The sequence below is a fragment of the Nicotiana attenuata genome, unplaced genomic scaffold, assembly GCF_001879085.1.
Source record: "Nicotiana attenuata strain UT unplaced genomic scaffold, NIATTr2, whole genome shotgun sequence".
Taxonomy (NCBI): domain Eukaryota; kingdom Viridiplantae; phylum Streptophyta; class Magnoliopsida; order Solanales; family Solanaceae; genus Nicotiana; species Nicotiana attenuata.
Window position 1 is genome coordinate 110,624 of NW_017671723.1, and position 25,316 is coordinate 135,939.

At 36.9% G+C, this 25,316-nt stretch overlaps 2 protein-coding genes across 2 annotated transcripts; one reads left to right on the top strand and one right to left on the bottom strand.

Annotated features, from left to right (window-relative positions):
- Window positions 1-2,434: 2,434 nt before the first annotated feature.
- On the bottom strand, window positions 2,435-15,499 carry LOC109209864 (probable E3 ubiquitin-protein ligase ARI8). Its single transcript, XM_019373208.1, has 15 exons — window positions 15,141-15,499; window positions 12,633-12,757; window positions 12,249-12,351; window positions 12,043-12,133; window positions 10,705-10,877; window positions 10,428-10,532; window positions 10,246-10,334; window positions 7,750-7,857; window positions 7,045-7,135; window positions 6,862-6,951; window positions 5,334-5,381; window positions 4,661-4,732; window positions 4,472-4,571; window positions 4,267-4,393; window positions 2,435-3,036 (listed from the first exon to the last, which is right to left on the bottom strand). The coding sequence occupies exons 1-15, from the start codon at window positions 15,321-15,323 to the stop codon at window positions 2,766-2,768; spliced, it is 1,776 nt and encodes a 591-aa protein (XP_019228753.1). The 5' UTR covers window positions 15,324-15,499; the 3' UTR covers window positions 2,435-2,765.
- A 2,301-nt stretch (window positions 15,500-17,800) lies between these two features.
- LOC109209865 (CMP-sialic acid transporter 2-like) lies at window positions 17,801-24,079 on the top strand. Its single transcript, XM_019373209.1, has 13 exons — window positions 17,801-18,034; window positions 18,133-18,244; window positions 18,368-18,447; window positions 19,752-19,827; window positions 19,945-20,045; window positions 20,741-20,812; window positions 21,010-21,058; window positions 21,147-21,188; window positions 21,482-21,603; window positions 21,770-21,829; window positions 22,533-22,581; window positions 23,304-23,398; window positions 23,540-24,079. Exons 1-13 carry the CDS (start codon window positions 17,979-17,981, stop codon window positions 23,589-23,591), a joined length of 966 nt encoding a protein of 321 aa, XP_019228754.1. The 5' UTR covers window positions 17,801-17,978; the 3' UTR covers window positions 23,592-24,079.
- The last annotated feature ends 1,237 nt before the right edge of the window (window positions 24,080-25,316 follow it).

Sequence of the window (25,316 nt, forward strand, 5' to 3'; positions counted from 1 at the left end):
TAGTTCCACAATACCAATCTCATCTTTGGGTAAAAATCCAATCAATATCAAATTCCATAAAACATGATAAGAAACTTCTCAACGCTTCGATTAACTAGTCTACATATGAACAACATGATCAAAAATATAACATTTCCAAGAATAAAGCTCGCTCACATGTTATGACTCAACAACAACGTATAGATGCTCGTCACCTCACCTATACGTCGTACTCAACATCCAAACACGTAGAAATAAGCGTATAACACCTAATTCTTCAAGCTAAGGTTGGCCACAACATTTACCTCCCCCCTTCAGCCAAACTCAAGGCTCAATCACCGCTTTTCACTTCACACAAGCCTCCGGGCCAACAGAATCTAACAAATTATCAACCAAACAATTCAATTTAAGCCTTAGGAACTACCCACGATAGCAAGGAATTCAATTTAGGCCATTTTTGAAAAAGTCAACACCCAGGCCCGCTTGGTTCGAACCCGAAATTCGGACCAAAACCCGATTACTTATTCACCCCCGAGCCCGAATATACAATTAGTTTCGGAATCCGATTTCAATTTGAGGCCTAAATCCCCAAATTTCGAAATCCCTAGCTTATACCCAAAAATCCCCAATTCCACCATAAAAATCCTAGATCCTAGGTTGAAATCTTGTTATAAGAAGTGAAAGATTGAAAGAAATGAGTTAAGAATCATTTACCTATGATTTGGGGAAGAAATGGCCTTTGGAAAATCGCCTCTTGAGGTTTAGGTTTTGAAAATTTGGGAAATGAATCAAAAATCCCGTCTAAGTCCCTTTTACACAGCTGCAGATGTCGCAATTGCGACCTGAGCTTCGCAATTGCGAAGGGACCATCGCAAATATGAGGTCCTTCACATCTCTGTTGCCTTCGCAATTACGAAGGTAAGCTCCCAATTGCGAACATGAACCTCCGCAAATGCGACAAACGCCCCTCCCTGCTTTACTTCGCAATTGCGAAGACTGTATGGCCCAGCTTCTAATCGCAATTACGATGGAAGCCTCGCAAATGCGAGATCAGAGGCCTGCAATAAGTTCAGTCATACCAGCAAAATTTCCTAAGTTCCAAAACACCCCGTAGCCTATCCGAAACTCACCCGAGTACTCGGGGCTCCAAACCAAACATGTACACAAGTCTTATAATATCATACGAACTTGCTCGTGCGATCAAATAGCCAATTTAACACCTAGAACTACAAATTTAGCACAAAATCACATGACATTCTCAAGAACACTTTGAAATTCCTATTTTTGCAACCGGACGCCCGAATCACGTCAAATCAACTCCGTTTTTCACCAAATTTAACAAACATGACTTTAATATTATATTGAACCTGGACCGGGCTCCGTAACCAAAATATGGTCCCGATACCAACGAGATCAAACCTTAATCAAATTCTTTAAATCATTAGATTTTCAGACTTACAATTTTTAACAAAAATTTATTACTCGGGCTATGGACCTCTGAATCCGATCCGGACATACGGCCAGGTCCCATATTTTACTACGGACCCACCTGGACCGTCAAAATACGGGTCCGGGTCCGTTACTCAAAATGTTGACCGAAGTCAACTAAAATCAACTTATAAAGGCAAAAATTATTATTTTTCTCAAATTTCCACATAAAGGCTTTCTGGAAACGTGCCCGGACTGCGCACGCAAATAGAGGAGAAATAAAATTAGGTTTTGAAGGCCTCGGAACACCAGATTGCGTTCTAAAACACAAGATGACATTTTGGGTCATCACATACAGTGATGAGATGTTGTAGCATTTTATTTTTTACTATTGCTTAGGTTTTTTTTTTCTTAGTTGCAAAATGGGTTTGTTACATTTATTGTTGTTCTGACAAATTGATGATTGAAATTTGTTCTTGATGATATTTGGAGGTTATGTTTCAAATTTGAACTTATTTGGAGTAGATTTAGGTATTAAATCGTATATTGGATTGTTAAAATTCGAAGAACAAATTTTTGTTTATGGGCAATTTGAACTTCAGGCTTATTTGGCCTTAAGCACATGAAAACATTAGTTACACATCAGACCTTTTTGCCTTAAGTGCATCTGAAGTACAATTTTTCACTTCAAACTTATTGACCTTAAATGTAAGAAAACATTTGTTGCACTTCAAACTTTTTGGCCTTAAGTGCTTCTGAAGTGCAATTTTTTCACTTCACTAATTTTTTTTTAAAGTGGATAGGCTTGCAACCAAGCCTCAGACGGGCCTGGCCAAGCTTCTTCAGTTATGCATATTGCATAGTCAGTAGAATGATCTGACCTAGTCATTAACTGTATAAGCTAAATTTTCAGCAAAACAACCTGTTCTCGAGAGAGGACACCGTAAAGTTTACGGCTTCTGATATTTGTGTACATAAGACGTGTGATCTCCGCGATTTACTATAAGTAGCAAACGTAGCAGCCGCCTAAAGTAACACTTTACCAACACAACAACGTTATATAATCAGGGAGTTGAATATTACAAAAGAACATTTTGTTGCACAAGTCAGATACAGGTTACAAAGATGACAGATAACAAACATTATGTACATTTCATCTTAAGAGGTATGAAGGCTTCCAACTCATGGCCATCATTTCATGCTTCTCCATCATAGTTCTCGACTGTTAGGTTCCGTCCCATTCCAGCATGTCTCCAGCTTAGAAACCCGTATCTTCATCTGGATCTGGACCTCAGCCATAGCAATCAGCAGATAATGAGGAATTCCCAGACTGAAGCAGTAGCAACTCAAAAATGGCTTCAACGGCGCTGCTGGCACATCTGGCATGCGGTAGCAGACCTAACATTGGCATATGTACAATACTCGCAAGACCAATGTCCTGAATCATCGATGTTTCTGGAACTGCTTGACCTCGATGTGGTTCCCTTCCCTCTACCGCCTTTTGCTTTGCTGCTCCCACCACCCAGGCTTTTCGAGCTAGCTGCCCTGCTGTAAGCACCATGAGCGTCCACATCCGCGAGACCATTTTCTAAGGCTTGGACCAGATTCTCAAAATAATTTCTAGTCACACTGTCATCATTCAAACAGAATAAATTATAAGAGTACTCTCCTTACTCATCTCTATAAATAAACTAAAATGGATGGAATATCCCTGCATTTCAGCAAGATGCTCCGTAAAATGAGGAATAACCTCCACCTGGTAAACAGTTCAACTAAAGTTGGAGGTTAGCAAAGGACACGTACATACCCTAAAGCTAATCAAACCTTGATTAAAAGATTTCGTTAATGCAGTACAACAACCATACTAGTTTTCTCTTACTGAAACTATGAATCACAAGAGATTTTGCCGGCTCTGATGCTGGAACCATTAGCTAACACCAGAAAATATCAAAAATTATTCACCGGGACATTCCTCAGAAACCCCAGCTTGAGTGTGACTCTCAAGAAACTAGGTTGCTACACTAGCACTAATCCAATTTAAAGTTTATTGCAATTCCTATACGGGTAAGTTCCCTAATTGGTGATAAAATATTCTAATCAAAAAAATAATTTGACATATGTTGCATTAAAGAATGCTTACTCTATTGACTTGCTGATCCCACTGAGGTCGCCAGGGCTCAATTTTTCTATGTCGCACTACTTAATGGGTCACGTAATAGAATAAGAATTTTGTGAATGGAGAATTTAGCAAGACAGAATAGTCGCCCATTCAACTTCCTTCTCTATTAACTGATTCCAAAAAACAGAACCACTTAAAATTTAGTCTAAGCTGTAAAAAAGGGTTGATCGTTTTAGTGGAATATCATAAACCCTCAAGCAAATGCAAAAACTTCTTCCTACTATTCCAATAAAAAGAAGTGCAAGAGCCTCTCCTAATTCGAAAGAAACTTGCAACCATTGAAACCTCGTCTGCTAAAAAAGTTAGTAATAATGTTCCGCAAGATTTTAGTGTTTCTTAAGGAATGTTAAAAAGACATCATACTGTATTCACCTACACCCTCACTTCAGTAGGGAAAAAAGTAGTGTCTTCCTATAATAATCAAATGCTATAGAATCTGTTCATCTGCTCCTACCAAGATGAAAAGCAAGAATAATTTTATTCTTTTCCTAAATCCAGGTAGAAAAAATGGTATAGCATAAATGTTTTATCCAACTAACAGTCGTCTATTCATCGTTTTAAGAGGCAGAAATCTCCAAATCTCTGCCAAAGAAAATTTACAGAGCAGCACTTGAACCATCATATTCACCAGCCACTTATAGATAGACTAGAGTTCTAGGTTTATTTCAGAATCTAAATACCTTGTAAGCCCTGCAAGCTTTGTCCGGAACTCATTAAACTCTTTTGACGGGCCTTCTGCATCGAGGTACCCCTGGAGTTCCTTCTCCGCACACTGATGAAGCCGTTCAAGTCCAGACTCAGCCTCACCTATGGCATTAACGATAATTGCTCAATAAAGCAAGGGAAGCATCTAAATGAGTTTCTGAAGGGAAGCTAAGGCAAAACCTTGCAGATACTCAAAGAACTGCCTCTTGGCATGTTCATGCTCAGGTAAGTAATAACCATATGCATATGTCCATTTTAGCACACGCCTACATTCAACTATCTGCAAAGATTTAGCCGTCATAATCAGCATATATACATGAAGCACGAGAGAGTAAGAACGTTAGATATTGATGTAGAAATTAAGATTACCTGCAACCAGGCCTCTATAATAAATTTGAGCTGTGATTCGGGTTGACACTGTTTGTCGCTCAGCTTCTCAAGCTGCAACGTGCAATAAATATAAATGCTTTCCAGAAATTCAGAGAAATAATCAGCTAATGACAACTTGAAAGAGAAAAATGCCTGAGTCCTCTTTCACACCCAACCTTGTATGTGACGACTTCTGTGGGTTGCCGGATGGATTGCAATATAGGGAATATGAAAGATAACAAAAAGTTTTGTTTCGCCTCAAATAAAAAAGGCTTCATATCATCACAATGAGATATACTATACACACAAAGATCAGGACAGAACACACCCCGCTCGTGCATGAATGTAAGTTGGGAGATAACAAGCAGAGACAGTTAAAACACTTTCAGAGGAGACGGTGTAAGAAAAACAATGAATTTAAACTCAGCAGCTCAGTCCACAGAAATGGGGACTAGACTTCCCAGGGAAAATATTCTGCACATAGAACGATAAATCCTTTTCAATTAATCTGTTCATTTGAATCTGCATTCTTCTACTTAATAATTTAATATGATCACTTTTCCTCTCTTCAAGAAAGAGAAACAAGCACTATAATCAAGCAGTTTGTTAGTTAAATTTAAAAGGTAATAGCAAATAGCAGAAGATGGTTATATGTAAAAGAAAATTTCCTTACATGTACTGTTTGCATTTGCTGAAGATCTGCAAGTGCCTTTTGCCGAGACTGAAATGAGACATAAAGATGACATTATTGACATTCAGATAAGTAGTTAAAAAAAGACCATGCAGTATTATGAGTAAGACTTCTCCCGATAAATAATAAAGCATCAGAAACAAATGCAATCATATTTTGTGGCAAGAAAACATAATTGCACACTGCTTAGTCTATATCCCCATGATGCAGTCTTAGCCGAGTTCCAGCATGAAATGTATGCAGGGCTATGAAGACACATAAAGAAGTTTAACTACTTGAACAGATAAGATAGTAAGAAACCCATCTCCAAATGCGTTCATGACTTTGAAATAAAAGAGATTTTTTTCTGGATCATTACTTCAGAAACTTTTCAATTCAGGCCCACGAAAGGGCAATGCTTCTAGTGCGTGCATACTGCACAAGATGATTTGAGAAGACAGCAGGAAAATCATTCACTTGAAAGAATAATCTCTCATGAGGAGGATCCAAGCCCCAGGCTCCCAGTTCCGAAGGTATCTAAGATAAGTATCACATATAAAGATGACAAAAGAAGCTATAAAAATGTCTTTCTGGATTGGGTTGACTTTGCCACTAAGGAAAGAGGTCATATTTTGGGACAAACTAAAACAGAATGCAGGTCAAACAAAAGTGGAGGATTAGTTAAATTATTTCCCTAGTTATCTTCACCATAGCACGGACTCTTTTCATCCCATTAGATTATGTAAAAACCAATCTCAAATGTACACGTCCATACTGAATGAACGTCTGAACTATCGAGATGTCCAATCAGGTCAACTTCATGCTGACAATTGCTTAAGAATATAACTTAATAGTGCTAGTACATTATTTTTTTAAAACTGGTAAAGTATTATATGTATTAATAACAGAAATCTGGTACAAACTGCTAAGTTGGTACCAGAGAATTACAATGATTGGAACCTTTCTCCACCAAACAAAAAGAAATGGTTCCATCTCTAATAAAGTTCTAATCCTGCAGTGAATCTGAGAAATCAAGCATGCTATTCTCATCTCTAGCATCCTGTAGGTTGCACCAAAAAAGCCAAAAGTCATACGCATGAGTATTTCATTTTCTGTACAACTAAGTGCTAGTACATAATCCATCTATATTTCCATATTGCATCAGTAGCTCTTTAGATTGGTAATAAGAGACTCCCAGTAGGAGCAGAAGTCATGCAGCATCTACCACAATTTGACACATTACCATGGACATTATACTTCTTGCTACTATATGTAAATTGATGACACTAAAAGCAAGATCATGTGCAGCAATTTCATGTGACAGTAATTTTATCAATCATCCATGCAAGAAGCCATCACCTCATGCTTAGGATACAAAGTTAGGTCTGTGTAAAAATACAATAGTATCTGGAAAGAACTTGAGCAAATACCAATCTTCTCTTTATATCTTGTTTCTCCTAACAGTTGTAAAGTTGAGATAGCTGATAATGAGAAAACAACCAAAATAAAGGTGTCATAAACCTCTACCTACCGACTGGTTGGTGGCCCATCTTTCGTAGTAATGTGTATACCTCTCTAAAGAATTTTTTGCCATTTCTCTCCTCTTTTCAGATTCATCAAACTGGAAGCAAAACATCAGTTAGTTTATGACTAAAAGAACTGAATTGGCAGACAGATCTTGAAATAGAAAATACTAAAAGAGCAAAGATCTTACCACCCCCTCTTGTTTTGCTGCCTCGTAACGGTTGCATGCATAGAAGCCACCTGTTCTCTCACCGTGATCCGTCCAAGGGCCAAGGCAGAGCCTGCAAAGATGTCTTTTTAGGAAAAAAGATTCACAAGAATCACAATGAAACAAGCAGTGTTATCAAAGGCGAAAGGCGCAAAAAAGAGGTCTGTTGGGGCTTCAAGCGCAAAGCGCAAATAAAGCGTGGGTTTTAATGAAGAAAGGCGCAAATGGAGAAAAACTACAAATATATATGTGTAGTCCAAGACTAATATCTATAAGCATGAATACCAAATATATGGACAAAGAAATTGAAGAAAATTTATGATAAAGTGAAATATCAATTGTTTAGTGTCGCGTCTTCCGGATTATGCTCGTTAGCAAGGAAAAGTATGCCTTAAAGTCTTGATGACAACACTGAAGCGCCCATTAAGCGAGGTGAAGCGCTCAACATATTTTGAGCCTCGCTTCAGGGCTTAAGCGCGCCTTTGATAACACTGGAAACAAGATCTGTTTTTTTTTTTTTTTTTAGGGGGGGGGGGCTGCTGCTTGGCATGTGTATGATAAACGAAGCAGATGCAAAATGGAAGCATGGCTGAAAAAAAATTCTATTTGCACACTCTATACAATATTGTGCAAGTAGCATATGCTAGGAACAGGAACAGAAATTTCATTTATAGCTGACACACTTACCAGCAAAACTCAAATTTACAGGGTGGTGTGCACGTGATATGCATGCACCCTTGATTTTTCTCAATTGGCCGCTTGCATTTCGGACAAGGCTTAGAATTAGCTAATATCCTGCAATATCACCAAGATAATGATGTTTAATGTCACACACTGGAAGTGGATTTTTACATGAAATACACAAATTAATAGTATAGAAAGTTAGGTTATGGGGAGTTGAGCTAACACAAAAACATAGTTGAACACCAAATATGTGTCCGCTTGATGCATCTAATAACACCAAATGTATCTCTGCTTGATGCATGAACTGTTAATACAAACAAAAAAAGGCTATATGTAGGCACCACATAGCAATGAAAATTGCAAAAAATCAGCACATAATAAATCTTAAAAACCTCAAAATGCTTCTGATCCGACAACATGGAGGGTAGAAACTGGACTCTAACAACAACAAACACAGTGTAATCCCACAAGTGGGATCTTGGGAGGGGAGGGTAGTGTGTACGCAGCCTTACCCAAAACTTTGTGAAGATAGGGAGGTTGTTTCCGATAGACCCTCAGCTCAGAAACTGAACTCTAACAAAAATAGAAAATACTGAAATATGAGAGCACGCCGCCAGAGTTCATCCTGAGACATGATCCTAACTGATAAAAAGGACATAGAGTAGCAGTGGGCCAAATAAAAAATTACAGACCTTTTGGCTATTTCTCAAGAAAAAAAACATTATACTATTATCTTCATTGGATGAGCAGAACCCTATAATAATTATCATGCAATGCTACATTAATTTTCCTGGGTAGTTAAGATGTTAGGACAGTTATATCGGGATGATATAGTATTGATCGCCGAGACACGAGGCAGTGTTGACGCAAGGTTGGAGATTTGGAGACAGACCCCGGAGTTTTGGAGTGCAAGTTCAGTGACGTGACCCATGAAACGGACGAGAAAGTGAGGCTTTATACACAAGTCATTCCCAAGAGGGAGTTTCAAGTACCTCGGGTCAATAATCCAAGGTAATGGGGAGATTGACGAAAATGTCACACATCGTATTGGGGCAGGATGGATGAAATGGAGGCTCACTTTCGACGTTTTATGTGATAAGAATGTACCACTAAGACTTAAAGGTATGTTCTACAGAATGGTGGTTAGACCGACCATGTTATCTGGGATGGAGTGTTGGCCTGTCAACAACTCCCATGTCCAAAAGATGAAAGTAGCAGAAATGAGGATGCTGAGATGGACGTGAGGGCATATTAGGAAAGATAAGATTAGGAATGAAAGATATTTGGGTCAAAGAAGGAGTAGCCCCTGTGGAGGATAAGATGTGGGAAGTGAGACTGAGATGGTACGGGCATGCGAAGAGGAGATGCATAGATGTCCCGGTGAGGAGGTGTGAGAAGTTGGCCATGATAGGACTGAGAAGAGGTAGAGGTAGGCCTAAGAAGTATTGGGAAGAGGTGATAAGGCATGACAAGTGCTGCTTCAGCTTACTGAGGACGTGACCCTTGATAGGAAGGAGTGAATGTCGAGAATTAGAGTAGAAGGATAATAGGTAGCAATTGTGTCTTCCTTTCGTACTGGTAATTTTGGTATTAGTCTTGTTTCCTAGCATTTTCTTATCCGCGAATTTCTTTCACTATATTTTGTTTCTTTCGCCTCGGTTATTTTACTAATCCTCTATTGATTTTGTTACCATTTTGCTGTTTTGGTTTCTTTTTTATCTTTCCTTGAGCCCAGGGTCTTCAAAAGTAGTCTCCCTACCTTCACAAAATAGGGGTAAGATTGTGTACACACTACTCTCCCCAGACCCCACTTCGTGGGATTACACTGGGTTTGTTGTTGTTGTTGTTGTTAAAGTGTTTGGTCAACTTTACCAGGGACTTCCAAGTAGTAACAATATCCATCACTAAAGGTTACATGTCCAAATCAAAAGGATATATAACATTAAGCATATGTTTCTCTTCAACCAACAAGCCTGATTAAAATATTCTGCTATGTTCTCTTTGAGACCGTTCAGAGGAACAATCATGGTCCCTTCTTTCGAAAAGATAAAACCTCCTCCATACTCCCAGATGTATTCAAACTTCTTGACAACAAAATCTACCAACAGGGAGAAAACAAGTTGGAATTAAAAATTAGACAAAAGAGCAACACGGGATCTTTTCTTAAAAGTTCCAAACAGGAAAATGGCTGCAGCTTCTTAGGAACATCAGTGTTTTTATGCTACCTTTGGAACTTTTGGTCCCAAAAACACTATTTTCCCAATAAAAGGAAGATATTCAGGATTATAGTAAGTTCCAACCAAAGGTATGAGCCACTTCCACCAATGTTTCCAAGATGGTTGAACCCCCTCTATGGAGCAACAATTTGATCAGGGGCTTACTAACTTAATAGCTCCTTCATGAAGTTATTATCTCTCTTCCACGACTAATTTATCAAAGTCAGCTAAACCAAGTAATACAAAAAGACAAAGAAGGATTATAAAATCTGATATTGCATACCAATTCATGTTTTCAGATTCAGCACTGTTCTTCAAAATCCACTTGGACACAGTTCCACAATCAACTGGACGATGAGTTTCCTCAGTACACTGCAAATAAATTCGTAAACCATAGTGACTACAGAAATGCAGAAACAGAACAACCATTAACTAAAGTAGCTAAGTTTAAACATTGCAACTCACATTCCAGCAGAAACTATATGAGCAGCCGCAAGTAACATCATAACTTCCGCTACCAACAATAAAGTCAACTGCATAATCACATCCTGGAGCAGGACACCATTTTGTCTAAAGAAGACCAGAACAACCTTTAGGAACTTAATAGATGCACAGAGCATATACTAAAGATTCTTCTAAAGAAAAATTACGAAAATAACTCAAAGTATCACTGTATGAAAGAGGGAAAAAGCGGGAGGAAGATTTAAAAGGCAAATAATAAAAGCTTTATGCAAACAATTACCTTTCTATTGTCCTCCACAAATGACCTGATAAAGTAGTGCTTATACTTCTTTTTATCATCGTCACTTGCCAATTTGTTTATCATATCTAGACCTATAGCAGCACTACAAGATGGATCAGGACAGCGCAGCATCAAGCATCCAGGACCATCACTAATGGCCGTGCCAATATACCCTGCACCAAATAAAGAAAAGATGAGAAGCTCCATGGGATGCCTAAACAGAAAAGTAGGAAAAACTAACCATACCACAAACAGTGAAAATATTACTTCGTTCACATGAGAGACTTAAGAAAATACTTTACATCAATCTTCTCAATTACACTTCAACATTGTTCTATGATGACAAGATTAACCACAAAACGTCTCAAAGAATGTAGCTGTAATCTTCTCTATAGCACCCCATCTCCATAAGTTCTGTGATCAGCTTGGGCACCAATTCTTTTCTATTTAAGTGGGAAAAGTCCAATAACAAGTGGTATTAGAAAACCTAGACAAAGTATCGTTCTCCATGAAAGCCACCAAATCAACTATGCTAACAGGAACTTCGTGGGTGCGTCAAAAATTAACCAACAACAAGAGAGCTTAGCTACAGAAAATGCTTTCCAACCGTTCAAAAGCTCTATTGTTCTTTTCCCCCAGAATACCAACATAAGAGCCAAAGGAGTTACCTATAATATAATTCAGAAATCAAGAACAACCCTGAAAGGAGTATAAAAGGTATAATCCTCCCATTAGTATAATGTTGTTCTTCTTCTTTGGGATCAGTAAAGATAATTGCATTGATTCATAGCAACAAGAATATGCTGTGAGAAAATGGACAACATCCAAAACCATAGTTGCATTACAAATTGTTAATGAGCTCAAAATCATGGTCTCTACATCCTTTATTACCACCATGTTGCACCAAAAAAGTAAAAAAGAAGGGCAACTAGACTTCACAGTAATTACAGATTCCTTTTTGCTTTCAAAAAAGCTAGCAGTTCTTTCTATCCAAATGGACAACCATGTAGCTGCTGGAATGAAGTTTCAAATCTTGACATTTGACTTCCCAAATCTATCCTGGACCAGCACTGTAGGAACTCTAGAGTACTGTTATCTTCTTCATCCCAACATCTTTTAGTTGTCAACAAGCTGGATGAGCTCCAAAGGAAGCCTCAACCACAACAGCAAGATAACGAGCATACGTAAGACAGCAGCAAAAACTTAAAAGATTTTGGGTCCGAGAAAAGGCTAGTTTCATGAAACCTAGAATGCCAGATTTCTGAAGGAGAGCGAATATTTAACCCGGACACCTTTCATACTTCCATTAAAAAGTGGCACTTTTCATAAGAGACTAACCTTGCCAACAGGTGAGACAAAAAGGATGACCACAAGCAGCGGCAGTGATCTCATTACGAGGATAATCATCAAAGCAGATTCCACATGTAAGCTGCAAGAAAGAAAATTTGCATCTTGAATTCAAGGAAATAGTAGTGATCAACGTTTTGACTAGTTTTCATCCGATCTAAAGGAAGAAAATGCTCTTCCTCTATGAAATTTGTTACCTCTTCTTCATCAGGGAGCGGCACATGATTCTCTAATAAACCAACAATCCTGCGGACCTTTCCTTCATCTGCAAACCATTCATCATTCACTTTGCTGACACTCCTGTCAGTCCAAAAAGGCTAGGATATTCAGCATATAAGCCCTAAAGCCTTCCAACTTTTCTACTATGTTGTAGGTAAGAGCAATGTGCATCAGCTTTAAGAACCTAGATGCTCAAGAATTCTATATGACAAGAACGATTTGCATGCTCTACAAATTTACCATGGCCACAAAAATTAACTGAGGCAGGGAAAACTTCTAGCTCAATACCCATTCTATATCAACATCTAACATATATAATCATAACTACAAAATAATGCTTATGTCTTATGAAAAGAACTTACCAGTTATAATGGCGAAGCAGAATACCAGCAGCTACCCTTGAAATGGAAAGCACTGTAGATATCTTTGTAATACTATCCTCTTGGCGTTTGTGAATATCAGCTTCATTCAAGATGCTAAAATTTGACTAAAGAAAAGGTAAACCAAAGCATCAGCCGAAAAAGTTTTTTAAAAAAAAACACGAGAACTAAGCAATCATTTGGTAGAAATAACTTGATAAAACCCATGGGTGTGGCCTCATGGTCAATGAAGTGGGTTAAAAGCCATGAGGTTTCAAATACCAGCGGAGGCAAAAAAACTAAGTGATTTCATCCCATCTGTCCAAACCTTGGTGGACAGAGTTATCCAGTACCTACACTGGCGGCAGGAAGCAGGAAGCAGGTACCCTGTGGAATTAGTCGAGGTAAGCGGAAGCTGGGCCGAACACCATGGTTATAAAAAAAAAATAGCTTGTTAAAGATCACAACCGCTGGATAACCATGGTTACACACTGGGAATTCAATTGTTAGTTCACTTTATCAAAAACTAGGATAATTAAGCAAAATTTAGCGGTAGCTAATGTACTAAAACCTAGTGTTTTCCACACGGATTACAACAAATTTGTAATTGTATTTGCCTTAAAGAGATCCATATGATAACTTAAAGCTTATTAATCGTAAGCATACAATTTCTCTAGGATTACACTACAATTATCAAATGAGGTTCTATCCTTCCCTATTCAAAATCTTGTCCCCTGTCTCCCTTTTAAGTCCACTTGAATACTAGCAACATCTTATGGCCGTTTACAAGACCCAAATAATTAAGTCCCCTCCTTTGAAGAAACAAAATTTCACAACGGGGGCTCCAAAGGAGTGGGAGGACCACACAAGTCTGAGATTTGTTTTAGATCCACATAACATGCAGAACTCAACCGAAGTGAAGGAGCAGCATCAAGAAATTCCCTTCCGTAAACAGAACTCATCATTAAAGTCTTTTTGTTACACTTACTCTACAAGTTCTTCTGCTCTATCCTTCTATTATTTCTTTTGGGATCTATAATCCCTCAGGACATTAGGTGATTCAGGTCCCTTGTCAAGGTATTACTCTTCAATCTTAAGAATATGTCCAGAATCTCGGAATTCAGTAATGGAAGTGGTAAAAACATCAACATTAAGAATCAGAATCTGCAGCCAGACTATCACTTTCCTGCCTAATCAAATCTATAATACCTCCAACCCGAAGGTGCTTCTTTCCACAACCTGTTCTTTTAAACTTTTTGGCATCAAAAAAGAAATAATGTGCAATTTGGTTTAGCCAGTGGCATTTCTTACCAGGCACCACACAGAAAAGGTTCCTACACTACTCGAGCATTCCTTGGAGCACCCATATTCAGCCCAAAAATACTTTCTTATTCCTTCCACGATCCATGATAAATTAGGTTTCAGTTTTCACAGCATGCTGGACCTCTAATTCTACTTGGACTGCCACAAATCCGATACTTAGAGTAGCCTTTTAAAATCTGAGTAGCCCCATTATTAATCCATATCAGACTTACAGTATTCCTATTTTTTGAGAAAAAACATATAGTATCCTTATTAGGGACATACTTTTGCCATTATGATTTATGCCATATCAGACTTATAGTATCCCTATTAGGAACATACTTTTGTTTGTCAATGCAGGAGGTGAGATATCTTAGTTTCACAATGCAGAAGCTTCATGAGCTATGATTAGAGAGGACACTTGCACCCAATCTTCTGCTCAAAGAAGTACCATTACAAAACCCTTGCTTTTAAAAAAACCATAATGTGGACACTAGACCCGTAACCTAATAGCAGAAAATCAGAAAAAAGAGCACGCACTATGAGTTCCAAACAAAGGCAATAGTTAATGCTCCTGTCTGTCTTCAAGAAACTAAAATGTATTCTTCAGGCAACCCCAATTATTCTTTTTTTTTTATGACGGTGGTATCCGGGCCAACTTGTGCACACCTCAACTATTCCAACCTCCCACCAGCACATTTAAAGGGTGACTCTGCCCAAGGCTTAGGCAAATACAAAGAAATCAGTCAATCACCTTGTGTTCTGCCTCCGCTGGAATTTGAACAAAACAACCCCAATTACTCTTACAAAGCTCTTTAAATATGGAAGAAAACCCAGTTAATTCGACCAAACCATTCCTCAATTTCCTTCCACGCAAATCAATTCTAAGCTCGTAGTACATATACCCCCCCCCCTGTCGTCACAAATCTAGGTTTCAATTGCCAAAATAAGGATTTTGAAACAACAAAAATGTTAGTTGAGCACCGGAACTCTAGTAGATAAAAAAATGGTTGATTTTGAATAAAACCTTCATTAGCAGCTGAAACAATCGTCCATTAAATTTGTTTACTAACATAAAATATTTCCAGTAATCATAACAAAATAAAAACAGCTCCAAATTCAAAAGTTACTAAACTTACAGCTCAAAAATGAAAGAAAAAAAAAGCTAACAAAATCATAATTTGTTTATATATGTTGATAAGTTTGTACCTGAGAACGGTTATGAGCGAGGCACGTATCGGAATCATCGTCGGATTCGTTGTCGTTGAAATCGTAATCCATGACGTCATCGTCGTCGGACTCATGGGCATCGCCGCCGCTGTAGAAGTCATCATCGAAGGATTCGCCGTCGTCGGTGGCGTCCTGCATCATCAATTCATCCTCCGATGCCATTTCTCCTTTTTCACCCACCCCACCCCACCCTTCTCGATCTGTATATATACACGGATGTGGATTGAATTGTGTGTATGTATAGGTTATGGGTTCAATAGAGAGAATAGAATGGAAATTGGGGAAAGTGAAAATGGGCGACTTTCTTTTCTATTCGCCTTTTGTTGTGTTGATGGAAAATGACAGGAATAACAACAACGTTACATGTAATACAAGAAAAAAGAAAATTAGGAACCAAATTCTTTTCCCTTGGATTGACGTTACATCAACAAATATGCTAATATTTCTTTTTAGAAGAATTAACCTAAATAGCTATTTATTCAATCACTTAAATTTAAAATAGTTGATGGATGAATAATATATAAATAATCAGGTATTAATTTTGTATAATTATGAGGCAAATAAACAATGAATATAATTGGTTATATAAAGAGTCCCTTCTTTTAATCTACCGATAACTATAACTACATGTAATTAACTTCTTAACATCTCAATGTCTTTACTTGACTTGTCTCGTAATCACTTGCTTGATCTTAGCTTGTCAATACACATTCTTCAATTTATGTGCAGTCGTTGAATCATCTAATTTGCCTTTTTCTATTGTTCTTGAGCTTCCCGTTCACTAACAATCTCGATTAAGTTTTAGAACAATAATAAAAAAAGAAAGAGAGATAATAAATAAGAAAAGAAAAAACTTGTAGATGGGCCAAAAATAATTCTAGCATGCCCGTAAAAATAAAAGAAATTAGGCTCAATGACCTTGAAAATAGATAATCTTGATTTTAACCTCCGCTTATTTCATGGGCAAACATTTAAAGTCAAAAGTCAAAATCCTTATCCGCGGGGTAGTTGAGGGACAATACTTGTAAAATTTGAAGTTATGCCCGTGTGGCAAGCGGGGTCAAAAAATTAATAGTAGTATCGAAGTGTCCTATTTGTGCGGGATTTTTACCTAGCTATACTATGGTAGAAACCTATTTACTACTTTTATTTAGGTTTCTTATTACTCCCTCCGGTCCAAAATAAGTGATTTTTTGGCCTTTTTCTTGTGGTCCAAAATAAGTGATTTTTCCAGATTTCAAGAATGAATTAATTATTTTTTTCCTACATTGTCCTTGAAGTAAATGGTGTTGGAATATGTGTTAGGAGTGTTTATGTGAGATAGTAAAGGTTAATATGGTCAATTTCATTGCTAATTAATGCTAAAAGGTGAATTTCTTAATTTATGTGAAAACATCCAAAAAATCACTTATTTTGGACCGGAGGGAGTAATAACTATATATACCTATATTTACTTATTTTACCCAAAACCTTAAAAAAAGAGGAAATGAATTATACCTTAAATAGTGAGTATTAGTTACATAAAATATTCCACATTTAAGATACCCAAAATCAATACTTACCCAAAATCCCTTCATTTCCTCGCCAAACCCACCCAATGGTATTATTATACTTACGAGGAGGTCGTGGTCAACGGGAGGCGGAGAAAGGTCGAAAGGCAGCGGAACTGAAGGAGAAAAAGAAAGTCGCCGCTTAATCTTCGCCGGCGACACATCATCATTGAACGGCCGGTAAGCTAATGGAGTGGGAAAGAGATGAAGAATGGGTGAGGAATAAAAGGAGTGACAAGGAAAGAGCACGTTCGCACCGTAGCAATACGCCATCGCTCCAATCATTTGGACTTTGATACGGCCCAATTTTTATAGGAGCACGTGACCATCCATTTTAATTTGGCGTGTATAAATTTGGCGTGACTCATTGGCAATCATATACAGAAGATGAAGAAGATGAAGACCTATATTGTGATTGAAACTTGAAGAAGCTGAAGATCACAATTGTGTCACAATTTTTCAGAAATGTATTGTGATTGTATTATAACTGTATATGTATCATTGTTGCACGAATTGTATTACAAATGTATGATTATTATATATTCATTGCATATTGTTACTAGCAATTGTGCGTTCATGGCGAATTTCATAATTTGTATCACAAGTATGATAATTGTATATTAGTTTATTAGTATTGTATCATGTATTATATCGGGTATTAATATACCATATACAAGTTAGATACAAACGTGATACAAGTATGATACATTTATGTTTTAAGCATTTATGTAGCTGATACAATTCAAATACAATTATTATACAGTTATCCTACAATTATCATAAAATTTCAGAATAATTTTTAATAATATAAAGTTAATGGTGAGGAGAGAGAGAAGTTGGAGATTTTGGGCGTAGATTAAGGGATTTTAATTGGAAAAAAGGGAGAGAGAAGAGGAGAGGGAAAAAAAAAGGAAAGAATATAATGTAATTCCACTAATAATGGAGTGGTAGTCTTTTAAGAAGCAATATATATAATTTGTAAAAAAAACCTAAATACTTATTAAAAAGTTCAAAACATAAATAACATAGGTAAATAAGTTTATGATATAGTATTTGTGCAAATCACCCATTTTCAAAGCCCAATCCAATAGAACCGTCCAAGCCCAATACCCCTTCCACTTCTTCACACAATCAGTGACTGAATCTGCAATCTCCGAGCTAACTGTGATTCGGAAGCTTCATCATCACACTTCCCTAACGCGCTCGACGAATCTCCTGATGAAATCCTAGAAATTCGAGATCGGAAAAATCATCAGAAGCATAAATCATGGCCGCAATCGGAGTAATGCCGGAGATGAATGGCCTAAAACAGAAAAGCCGAAGGTTTATCACTCTCTTTCATCCTCATTTCAGCTTTAAAAAATTGCGAAATGATCCGTGTAAATAATGAGAATAATTGCTCATGTTTTGTTTGTTTGTAGGTCAGCTGTAACGCTAATTCTGACGGTTCTCACGAGTTCACAATCGATACTGATTGTGTGGTCGAAGAGAGCTGGAAAGTATGAGTACAGTGTAACAACTGCTAATTTTTTGGTTAGTGGAATGGAAGAATAGTTATTTTGCTGATTCTTAGTGTTGTTTTGAGTTTATAGTCGTAAACTATTGCTCAATTGTTACTTTGCTGTGTAATTTGACTTAAAGCTTCTATGTAATTAGGTAGAGGCATTGAAATGTGCATTATCTCTTGCGGCATTGGTAAGAATCTGGAGAAAGGACGGCGTTACTGATGATAACAGGTTTGTAACACTATTTTTATTGTTAAATTTCAGTTTCCAGGGGATAAAAAGCTGAAAATGCTAATTTTTGCCCTTTTTTCTATTTGAGTTATAAATTTCTACTTGAGCATTGCAAGCATAGATTTGGGGATAGGAGAATATATTGAGAACTTATCATACTTTTTGTTTTTATTTTGTATAGTGTTTGCTTGAGATGGATTTAAATGGAGAAATTATATAGTAGATCCTAACTTGTTTGAGACTGAGTAGTTGTTATTGTTGTGATAATGGTGGTGTTTAGACCAATTTGCGCACGCCTAGGCTATTCCGCCGAATACCTGGTACTTTCCACCAACATAGTATTCGAGTAACTCTACTTACCATGGCTTAGGCAGATGAAAAGAAATCACATGGTATATTTTGCCTTTGCTGGGATTTGAACCCTAGTTTCTAAGGTTTGTACTCATTTCATTGACCACTAGGCTAAACCCTTGGCTGATGTGGAAAATGCATTTTCACATATTAGAAAACTCAGTTGGATACCTACCTTTTAAGATCATAGGGGTATTTGCACACAGGGCTCATGGTTAACTTAAGCAGATTTTTAGATCCAAATTTTGGTGTTTATTCCATCTTACTGCTAGACTTTTCCTATGTATATGAATTAGCTTTGGTTTCATTAAACCATTTACTATTAGCTTTTAAAATTTTCACTGTCTGTATATCAACTTATGACTAATGAATAACAAAATAAGTTACCTCCTTTGGAAGATTGCCTTGGTGGATTAACACTGCAGACCGCCAAACATTTTTATTTAACTTGTCTGTTGAATAATAGCCCGTTTGGCCAAGCTGCAAAAATCAGCTTATTTTGAGAAGTGCTTTTTTTCAAAAGTGCTTTTCTCAAAACTACTTTTGGTGAGAAGCAGTTTGTGTTTGGCTAATTAGTTTGAAAAGCACTTCTGAGCAGCAATTAGTGTTTGACCAAGCTTTAAAAAACTGCTTCTAAGTGTATTTTTCTCAAAAGTGCTTCTCAAAAAAGTGCTTTCGGAGAGAAGCTACTTTTTTATGCTTCTCCAAAACTGCTTCTGCTTCTCCTCAAAAGCACTTTTTTTTCTTTCCAAAAGCTTGGCCAAACACCTCAATTTTTTGCCAAAAGTGCTTTTGGCAAAAAAAAAGCACTTTTGGCCAAAAAGAAGCTTGGCCAAACAGGCTATAATAATTTGGATACTAAGGTTTGTTTTCTGTTAAAAAAAAGGTTGTTTTCTGTTATAAAAAGGCGAGTTCTTTTCTCTCATATTCTATTAATCTCTTAATGTTTTTAGGTTGAGCACTACGTGGGATGAAGTTAAAGTGTATCCCATTCCCGCTGCACTTTACCTTGTCAAGAATCTACTTCAGGCAGGTTTAGCTTTCTCTTTGGTTATTTCTTCTTTTTTAACTCCCAAACTTGATTAGTTCTTTTATCTCACATGTCTATTCGCATATAGTTGATTGAAATCGCACGGGTCTTTGCAGTATTACATTTTTGCGTACGTAGATGCTCCTGGATATCAGATACTGAAGAACTTGAACATTATCAGCACCGGCGTATTGTATCAAATTATTCTTAAAAGGAAGTAAGTCCTTTCACTAATTAAGGGTGTCATATTGGACAACACACTGCATAGGAGAGTAAAAAGTTTTCTGTGTTTCCATATATATGGTGTGCATCTGTTTTGTTTAGGGATGAGAACAGGGTGGCTATGTATCCCCTTAGTTTCACTTTGATTTGTCAACGAAGGAGCAGTTAACACTCACTAAAGCCTATACAGTTTGTTGCGCCATGTCTGGGAGTTGAGTTGATTCTTGGTAGACTTTATTGTTTATAGTATAAGGAGCAGGGGTATATCTAACTATCCTGAAACCTTGTACTGCAAGATTGTCCTGCACTGTTTTCTGTACGGTGGATTAACTGAAAAAGCTTTTCCTTTTATGAAGTTTGAATTTTATTCATGTAACGAAAAAAGTGAGAATCTTAAATTCTCTATGAAATGCATTTGTCATCAAGAATATTGTATGTATCCCAAAACTGTAAAAACAGAAAGAGGGTTCCACTAAAGGCACTCTTCAAGGAAAAGCTTTTATTATAAAAAAGAAGATTTAAGAGACCGATATGACTATAGGAAGCTGGTAACATATGTGGTTTTTCAAGGTGACTGCGGGTACGCTACACTCTGTCATATTTCTGGATGGTATTTTAAGAATCTGCTCCTAATTGTTTACCTATTTTGATCTTCTATTTTTTGTCACTCAAAGCAAGATTGGCTTTCAGGTTAACTGAGATTCAGTGGGCTGCTTTCATTCTACTGTGTGCTGGGTGCACCACTGCACAACTTAATCCTAGGTGAGCTTAACATAGTAGTTTCCGCATCTTATCTCTGGAACTGCTTATATGGATGGATAGCTGTATAGATTTTTGTGTTTCAGCCTGGAGGATAAAAGATGAGAATCATGGTTACTGCTTTGTTCTGTTGATTCTATATGAATGGAGAAATGAAATATTTTGACGGGTTTCTCTAATGAATGATGCTTTCTGTACAGTTCTGATCATGTTCTTCAGACTCCTTTGCAAGGTTGGGTTATGGCTATTGTAAGTTGCTGATATTCCATGGGACTATATAATATTAAGGTTAAACAAATTCTTCTGATGGTTGAAATGCCTCTTTGTTTGATTTCAGGTAATGGCCCTTTTGAGTGGTTTTGCAGGAGTTTACACAGAGGTACATTTTTTCAGATATGTTCTATTAGATTAGTAGTTTAAAGATATGCACTTAATGACCTCAGAACTGCTTCTGACTGATTTTGCTTTACTATAGTTATGCCTGTTTTCGTAAATTTTGAATTACCATCTCAGGCTTCGTCAGCATAATGGAAAAATGCTCATTGTAATGTTAAAGTAAACTAGGCTCAGATACTATGTGCATAGTTTTGTAAACTAGACTCAGATACAATGTGCATAGTTTTGTAAACTAGACTCAGATACAATGTGCATAGTTTTGTTTTATCTTTGCAGGCTATAATTAAGAAGCGACCTTCAAGAAATATTAATGTTCAGAACTTCTGGTTGTATGTCTTTGGGATGATCTTCAATGCTTTTGCAATAATGACTCAAGATTTTGACGCAGTCATGAATGAGTAAGTTGATAGCACTCCTTTCTTTCACTTTACTAAGTACATATTTGCATTATGCGCTGTTTGTAACAGACAATAACTCTTCTTGATAGGACAAGTATTTCTTCAGATTGGGGTTTATATTTTGTGATCTATGTAAAGTTTTACAATTTGACTTTATCTTCTGCAGTGGATTTTTCCATGGGTATACACTGATTACGGTTCTCATGATTCTCAACCACGCACTAAGGTTTGATTTCCTCTAAATCTTCTTAGTGGTAGTTTATACATTTCAATATTATGGATATGTTGTCTAATAATACAAGATCATTGGGAAGTACTCTTTTCTTGTGCTAACTATTTCATGTTACTGAGGCATATATTTATTTGGAAAATCTCAGTGTTTTGCAGTTGCTTAGTTGAGTCGTTTAAGTTGTTCTCTTGATGAGCATTAAGTTAAAGGAACTATTGTGTCTTGGTTGAGTTAATTGACATAAAAGATACTACCCACTAGGTAAAAGCTGCCATGCTGCTTTTTTCCTAAAGTGTTTGTTTACCGTATTTGCTCAACGTACTGTCCTTTTAATTTTGTTTTTTTGTCCCCGCATGTGGGAGTATATTGGGTATGTTGTTGTTGTTGTACTGTCCTTTTAATTTTTTATATTGTGCACACTCATCCTTATTGCGTTCATTTGCAATCCTAATTAACCATTCAGTATGATTTGCCTATATACTGAAAACCATTTAACTGCCCCTCCAATTTAAGCTGTTTACTGGGTTATGTGGATAGAGTAACTTTGGGTGTAAGCCTCTCATAGGCTGCATTATTCCGTTTTTCTTTTGCGTGTGGTTTTTGATCTAACATTCTGTTATTCAACTGTTTTAAATTGGATTGATTGCATCATGGATAAGCAGTCTTTCTATTGTTTACTGACCAAGACTTGTCTCTGCAGTGGTATTGCAGTATCAATGGTGATGAAATATGCTGACAATATTGTGAAGGTAGGGATGACATCTACATTTTATCTGGTTCAATCTAGTGCTAAGTATCATACGCCTGGAGATCATCCTTGAATATCTATGTTGCGAGCACAATGTCTGACATGCTTTATCTTTTTCTAGGCTATGTTGCTTTTCTAATTGAAGAGTAGAGCAATTAAGGTAAACTGGACTAGAGGTCCCACTCCAGAAATGATGCACACTAAGCTGCTAACTTATTGCTTGATATGTAATTACAGAGAAAACAGACATGCCAAAATATTTAAGATATCGCTAGAAATTTAGGGCGGCGGTTAGGCAACTAATTTTTGGAGTGCTAAGACATTGTTTTAATCAGGCATGAAGTTTAGCTACCATTTAAAGAGCCTCTTAGATTCCTCTTATGAAGTTCTAGGATCAAGGATGTACTCATACCCACACGTCTTCAGGGTATAGAAATGACTATGGTGCAGTTGACAATGAGACTTGCTCTTCCTCTTCTTTAGCTTTAAGTTGGCGTGCTTTTGAGGAGGTATAGTTATCCTTTCGGCTAGTTTTTTCTCCCAAGGCCTGTTGATTTGCCAACCAAGAGTGGTGGACATTTATCATATGCAGGCATCGGACAATCTCACAATAAGTGGCGCCGCAAAGAAACGACGGAAATTTTAGTCTCTCGCACACACAATCTGCTTATGAACTGAGAGCTTACAGGATACTGTTTTAATATAGCTTGTAATTGTTTGCAGGTCTATTCAACTTCAGTTGCAATGCTACTGACTGCAGTTGTTTCTGTATTTCTATTTGGATTTCACCTTTCCCTTGCCTTTTTCCTTGGTTCCACGTAAGTATGAAGATTTGTTTTACTTTACCTTATCAAAAAAAAGTGTGAAGGTTGTTTTACTGCTTTGTTTTAATCCTTGGGGAAAATTCCACAAATTTGACAAGGCATATAACTGAATAGGAATTTTATGCTTCTTTGCAGCGTTGTTTCAGTAGCAATATATTTACACTCGACTAGCAAAGCTCGAAGATAACAACTGAGTTCACCTTCTGGGTGTTCTCTTCGATAATACCCAATATGCATCCGACTCCAAGTCCTGTTCGATTTTCTTTCTTGCCAAAATTGTTCGCAGATAACTATTTATCCTACAGCAGCTTAAGAGTTGGCCCTGTATTTATCCTTGGAATGGAGTTGGCATTTGAATTAGGGACTGAAGGATACTTTTGATCAACTACTGAAATCCTGCATATGGGCACTTGCAAGGTGTTGTCTCAATTTTGTATTCAAATAGCAGTGGTTATTGCCCCAGGAAAGGGATTGGCTATATGTTAAAGATGTTATTAGTGCAACAAGTCCCGGACAGTCCCCTTTGTAACACGATACATTTGACGCGGTGCATAATTTCATGAACATTTTTTGCTCTTTCAAATGTAATTATGGACTAGTGGTATTGTAATAGCAATTTGGTCAATGATGTGTTTGTACAATGTCCGTTGATGTTAAGACTTGTTTTGGTGTTAATTTGCATAGTTAGTTGTGTCATGATTCATCTTACATATGGTATTAAACCATCCAAATCACTTGTGAAATTTATTGTAATATGCAATCGTGCATAACGTGGCTCAAGGGGGAGGCTAGTAGCTTTTGATTTAGGCTCCAAATTTTTTAGGCTCCATAATTTTTTAATAATATTTTTTATTATTTTTTCGCTTAGATATTAATGAAGCCTATAGATTAAAAAGAATAAATATGAAATCTTCATTAAAAGAGAAAGATTATTTTCTTTTTAACAGTAAAATATCTTAAAATTTTAAATTAAATTACTCAAATCTTTATATTAGTAAGTAAGATTTTTTTTATAACAATATCCAAGGTAAAATATCACAAATAAATGACTAATATCTTATTAGCATGAATTAACTTTTATTATTATTATTATTATTACTATTATTATTATTATTATTATTATTATTATTATTATTATTATTATTACTACGTGAAGTCAAAAGCTTAATGTCTTTTAAGACTACTATCATATAAACCAAAAAAAAAGGCAGCATTAAATTTTGTATATTATAGTCAATTAAAAAATATAAGGCATCTTACTAAATTTGGCTTTAGGGCGCTAGTTTTATTGAGCTGCCCTTGCTACTATGTAGTATGTATAATGCAAATGAAAATTTTGTATTTCAAATTCAGGCCTATTGTATGATGTACATTAGCTTTGAATTTTTTTTGAATCTGCCTATTTTTTTCATATCGATAAAGTCACCTGATTCTCTTTCACCAATTTGAATGATATCCGGAGGCTAAAAAATATGTGTGTGTGGGGNTATTTTGTTTGCTTGAGGACAAGCAAAAGCTTAAGTTTGGGGGAGTTGATAACTAGGGATTTTGACGTGTTTCATGCTCCTTCTTGCTTACTCTTTGATTATAAATTCTTACAAAATAGTCCCAAAGGCTCATAAGTTGTGCTTGATTGCAGGTTTGAGCAACAAAGTGACGAGATGTCAAAAATTGGCTCAAAAGGAGTGAAACCTGCACAAGTATCAAAGACAAGACAACTCAGGATAAACAAGCTCTATACTTTGTGCGGTCCGCACTAGGGAGATTCAGAGACTGGATTTTAAGGCATCAAAGCAGTGCGGCCGCAATAGATATTGTGCGGACCGCACTGAAGATACCGCGGCCGCATCACCATTTTGTGCGGTCCGCGGAAGCAAACTTCAGAGAGATGTCAAGTGCCAAGGTTCAAGCC